The sequence below is a fragment of the Photinus pyralis genome, unplaced genomic scaffold, assembly GCF_008802855.1.
Source record: "Photinus pyralis isolate 1611_PpyrPB1 unplaced genomic scaffold, Ppyr1.3 Ppyr1.4_LG7, whole genome shotgun sequence".
NCBI classification, from domain to species: domain Eukaryota; kingdom Metazoa; phylum Arthropoda; class Insecta; order Coleoptera; family Lampyridae; genus Photinus; species Photinus pyralis.
The window spans coordinates 28,791,880-28,797,298 of record NW_022170738.1 but is presented as its reverse complement, the minus strand read 5'-3'; the positions used below and the strand labels follow the sequence as shown (position 1 = coordinate 28,797,298).

The 5,419-nt window shown below is 38.0% G+C and overlaps 1 protein-coding gene across 3 annotated transcripts; it reads left to right on the top strand.

The window, feature by feature from the left end:
- On the top strand, positions 1-4,730 carry LOC116177126. 3 transcript variants are annotated; one of them, XM_031496005.1, is made up of 6 exons: positions 1-98; positions 272-417; positions 3,786-3,846; positions 4,087-4,164; positions 4,216-4,330; positions 4,381-4,730. In XM_031496005.1, exons 2-6 carry the CDS (start codon positions 282-284, stop codon positions 4,564-4,566), a joined length of 576 nt encoding a protein of 191 aa, XP_031351865.1. In that variant the 5' UTR covers positions 1-98; positions 272-281; the 3' UTR covers positions 4,567-4,730. The 3 variants fall into 3 exon arrangements, with proteins under 3 accessions (XP_031351865.1, XP_031351864.1, XP_031351866.1); XM_031496004.1 differs by lacking the exon at positions 1-98 and having other exon boundaries at positions 112-417; XM_031496006.1 differs by lacking the exons at positions 1-98; positions 272-417; positions 3,786-3,846 and adding an exon at positions 3,897-4,040.
- The last annotated feature ends 689 nt before the right edge of the window (positions 4,731-5,419 follow it).

Sequence of the window (5,419 nt, the reverse complement as noted above, 5' to 3'; positions counted from 1 at the left end):
TACAGAATTAGTAGACAAGAGGACAAAGGGAGCAGATAAAAGTGGATTGTTCACAGTACAGCAGAAGCGTCACGATAGCGATTTTAACTTCATTGGAAGTATGTTAATTTAATGTAAAATGACGTCATTTTCAACCGTTTAAACTCGATTATTTATTTACTAAAACCTCTATCGCGTACCACGCAACAAAAGATTTTTACTATTCGTTGTGTGAAGGTCTATTAACTTAGCGTGTTTTCTCGTTGTGTATGTAATATTAATTTGTGTGTAGTTGCAAAATAATGAAGTCTGGCAAAGAATCGCGCCCCCAATTGGGAGTACCGAAAGCGGAATTTATGAAGACTACTTCGTTTAATTTTCTTGAAAATGAGAGGAGGTGCAACGTTGATCGCCAAATTGAAAACAAAGAAAGTTCAAGTAAGTATAGGTACGTAGGCGTAAAAGGAGCCTCAAATTCTACAGTATACGTTTAAGTTTCTTGAAAATATTTAAGAATTCCCATTCTAAAAATACGTGGATTTTGTCATTTATCAAATGTTTACTTCCTCGCTTAGTCACTTTTGTGGAAAGATTACACATAATTGGAATGAATAATCAATTTTCGCAATTAAGGTACTAAATTGATTGCCCCCCTTGAACGCATTTTTGTCCTGTAATAGTCGGTGCGTTACAAAAAATTTCAAAAAATTACTACGGACAGGTTGCTACTTAGTGAGAGTGGGATGTTGATTTATTTTTCAAAGTACCTAATATTCAACGTCGGAAATTGGTAACCGTTGGGGGTAGAGGATTTCCGGGGGCTACCATAACAACTATGCTTGGTTGAGTCAGTCGCCAGATACACCCGCCACCCAGGTATCTTGAAAAATCCAAATATGTATTGATTTGCACGAACTACCTTTTTAATCCCACATTCATTGTGGGTGAAACTATTGGTAGCAAGAAACCACAGTCGTTCTATTTGAACGTATTAAGTACTATATTATGGTGTAAACCAAAGTAGGTTCACTCCTGTAAGTTTGGGAGAATTGGCGATATGGTTATAAAACTGATGATGCGACTACACCCTGTATATTTTTACATTTCTGGATTCTACATGCATTTCCAGTTTTGAAAGGAGGAAGGAAAACTGTTCATTAGGGGTTGCAAAATTTTGAGCTAACTGGCGCATAAGCAGGGCCGTAGTCGATTGATTATACAATTGTACTAAGAGCGGGCCAATAATTCTACAGAGTGGGCGGGCGAAATAATAATTTTTGGCGTGCTGTGCCAAAACCACCCGCTGTAGGAAACCACTTTTCTTGGAAAATACAGTTCGCATAGGTACCGTTTAATTGATTTAATAAATAAAAAAATAAGGGCATTTTCAAAAGCTTTTCAGCTGTTCACTTTCGCCTAAGAACACGTGTGCCAACTGTAGTTACTTACTTCGGTTCAGTGGTTTGGTAGGAAATAAGTGCACAGACAGGCGGACTGAATATCATTGAGATCTGTGATCCTAGGGACCCAAAATGAGGATGTGTGTAATTAAAGTGGGAGGTCATTTGTAGACCTCTGATACTACGTATGTTGTAGGTAGGTGGTAAAAATGATAATTAAAGTGATAATAATAATCTATGTGTATCATTTACCTATGCACCCCCAAACTGGGTTAACAGAAACACATAGAAAATGTATAGAAAACAAAATATTAAACTCCACCTTTCAACCTAAAACGCTTTTTCAATTAATATCGGCACTTAATGTAGGAAATATGTTTATTTCAAAAGTTTCTTTGTAATGTACCGTATACGCCGGGGTCAAGTAAAAAAGTTATCGGACCTAACAAAATGGATTGAGGATTCAATTCACAAAGATTAAACAGAAATTTTTAGAGAAATCTGAAAAACTCAAAAATGTAGTGAAATTTTGTATACTTTGCATCCAGAGTCATTTTCCAGTAACTTGTTTACTTGAAACAAAACCATTGACGAAATTAAAGATCATATACAAATGATGTCTGAAACAGAAAGGAAGGCGTAAGAAATATTTTCACCTGGTGAGATGTTCGTAGAGAGTGAAGTTTGGCAGCATCCCTGTTTGGGGTCAATCTGGAGAGGTTCAGGTTGGACGTGTGAACGGGGTGTAACACTTCCGCTATCATGTTTATGCAGGTCTTGAGAATGTTTCTCCAATGAATTCATAATGGACCCACTTCGTTTTATTTTGGGGGTATTCTATTCTATTCATAGGGGAGCCTGACCGAGCATCCCTTAGGCACACCAGAGGCCCATTGTGCCTACCCCCTTTCTTTCACAACTGAGTTCAGAGCCCGTTCCTCACATTGAAGGACAGGGACCCTGTTTAGCGTTCACCCTCTCCGGTTCCAGACAGCTGTCTCCAAGGAGTTGATGTCTGTCCCTGATCAAAGCGTCACAGTGACAGACCACATGCTCGACAGTTTCATCTGCCTCGCCACAGAATCTACACGTGGGCTCCTCCGCGAGCCCAAAGTTATGCAGGTGATAGTTGACCATCCAATGCCCCGTAAGGACACCTGTGATCTTCCTGATCAATCCTGGCCCGGACAACGGAGGGAGCAATCCCTAGGGTAGACTCGGGCCCGGCGAAGACTCCACCACTGCTTTCACGAGCCAGCTCGTCCGCCCTTTCGTTAGAACTAGCTGAAATATCATTTACCCCGTGGATGTAATGGAAAGTGTAACAAATTTAATATCTACGTGACAAAATTGGACAGTATAGGGTCCAAAATGCTGGAGTTTTCATAATCTAATTTTGGATGCGTTATTCTCACGTTGAGAAACTCCTCAGATACAAAATTTGATCTCGAACAAATTTGGTATCTGAGGAGTTTTCCTTTTACGGGTGCGCCATCTTAGGATAGGAATTTTGGAAATCATTTTTCACAATGAAAAAAGACACCCAGAAGTCTAGATAAAACTTCAAAATCCGTATTTCTGTCGGTTTTGGTTTCCGAGAAGAAAATTTAGGAAGAAACCAACATTTTGGGTTTGTGTGCGTGTATGTGTGTGGGAGGGGGGCTACGAATCGATAGATACATTTTAATCCTTAGGTAGATTCGGAACAACAATGCTTGATTTGGTCCCCTCTTGCACGCTACGATACTGCCACACCCATCTTTATAGTCTAAGAACGTTAGTAGAAAAATTAGAATTAATTAGCAATGAATCTTTCACAATTATCTTGAAGAAAGTGTATGATAGATTCACTTTTATCGGCATAATTAGTATGCGCCTATTTCTTGCAGTCCATATAGGCAAACCATCCTTCTTTGCTCATAAATTAACAACCCAGCAAAAAAGGCTTCACCATCGCCTGCAATTTTTTATTTTAAAAAAATTCGCTCTATACACTTATGATAATTTCGGTTCTTGCTCCTCTAACGTTATCTTTTTTGGTTTGTGTGTACCAGTTTCCTGGTGATTATAAAACTTTCCAAATTACGTAAGATTGAAAATGTTCCCTTGAATAAGAAGACCTTGTGGTTTTTGAATCGTAAACGAGTAGGTAACCAAATTTCATGGTTACATGGCCATAGGAGTTGTACTTTTGATTACTGTGCACCCATTTTTCTGGTCCAAGGGGAGCAACTGGATGGGTCTGGTGCTTCCATTACCAACGGTGCAGGGTATTTACCCTCACGTTATTGACTTTGATTGAAAGTAGCGTGACTAATAATTTTAATAACACATTGGATAATAAAAAATTGCCTTGATTAAAGGATAGATAACGACCAAACGATAAAAATTATCTTTGATTTACAGAAAATGTGGTTCGTAAACAGGACAACGTAATCGAGCAGTCGAAAACAACAACTTTGCCAAAGTGAGTATTGAGCCGCGCAGGTTATTATCTTGGCGTAAATAATGCAGTTTGTTCATTCCATCTTGAAATATTCTAACCATGGATTTAGAAAGAAAAGTTGAAAAAAGACGAAAATTTGTACCTGCAAAAATTGTTAAGGATTATAATAATAATAATGAATTAAAAATTCAATTGGTTAATAAATTAGTTCAAGTGTTAGTATTATTTGTGTACTTACTTGCACTTCATTTTACGTTTTAGCCGTACAGAAGCAATTCCGGAGGGAGCCATGGTAACCAGTGAAGTTCGAAACGAAGAAGGACGTTATGGGACAAAGAAGTAAGTATGTTCATTCCTGCTTCTGTATATTAATCCTCATATTTGTGATAGATATGTTACCAAATGCTATTTTCAACCAAAGCAAAATCCAGTTTCATATTCAGAAACTGTAATCTTGACTTTGGGATCGAATAAGAAGCATTACTTTGACACCATTCTCTATCAGGTTAGTGCAAGATTGTATCTTTGTCATATAAAAATGTGATCATATTTTAGACGAAACTTGTTCCTTTTCGCTGGACGGAAAGTGTAAAAACTGCGACGCCACCCCAAACTTTTTACGAGTTCCAATCGAAATACGAATACGCCCTGGAAGATCCAAAGTGGCAGTACATATCATTGGAAGCGCAACAGAGGGCGGCCGAGGAAAAATCCCATAGAGCGCAAGAAATTAAAGTCTAGAGACTATTCATTTTTTGCAAATCATTTTTATAAGTTTGTAGACGTAATACTAATTAACAATTATATCGTAAAATATTATCTAATATTCTTATGAGAAATACTTCGTTCTGTCAACATGCAAAACCCAGTTATAATTTTATGCAAAATAAACCGATGAAGATTTAGTATTGAATGAAATCTCCACTACATTAGGTCATTTGCGGAGGCACACATATTTCAGCGCTTAAATCCTTTGAAAAAGTGAAACAGATTTGGATATCGAGATTTCGTAATATTTTTCTGAGTAATTGAGTTCTATAGTGTGTTGAGAATTGAATGAGTTCCGGAAGTCTTGGCTCCACGTCTGTCGGGTTTTAACGTAGATAATTATATCTTAATAAGTCTGACGTGCTCCAAACTGAAAAATGAGGATGAGATCACTGCTCGTTCGTGAAAAATCAAGACTGAAACAAATTAAATGGGTGAGATTATGACGAACGCCCGTCGTGTAAATCGGGAGCCACAACGAATCAAAAATCAAAAAAAATGGTATATTTAATTACTAGGCGTTATTTTGGAGGGGCGTCAATTAATTCAAAAAAATAGGTAGGGATTAATCCGGAACAGAATTTTGGGAGCTCCGGGATTTGACTAGGAAAGAGTTAAGCACGCGAACCGCCAAGAAAACTCGTTCTGGGTTCGCAGGGCGAGGAATTCTGTTTTTGACCATCCCAGTTTGATCATAAAAAATTCAGGTTCAAGGCTTGAGAGTTTAGAATTCTCTTGAAGTGAAGTGCGCTGAGTCAGTTGGCATCTCAAAATAACGCGTGGCATACATTTTGCACGATGTTTTGGACATAAAAAGGCTATCCTC

Excerpts from the sequence above, each read along its gene's own strand:
- LOC116177126 (XM_031496005.1), top strand. The coding sequence starts at position 282 with ATGAAGTCTGGCAAAGAATCGCGCCCCCAATTGGGAGTACCGAAAGCG. Across the intron at positions 4,165-4,215 it reads GGACGTTATGGGACAAAGAA|ATATGTTACCAAATGCTATT; the intron begins GTAAGTATGTTC and ends TATTTGTGATAG. Across the intron at positions 4,331-4,380 it reads TTGACACCATTCTCTATCAG|ACGAAACTTGTTCCTTTTCG; the intron begins GTTAGTGCAAGA and ends ATCATATTTTAG.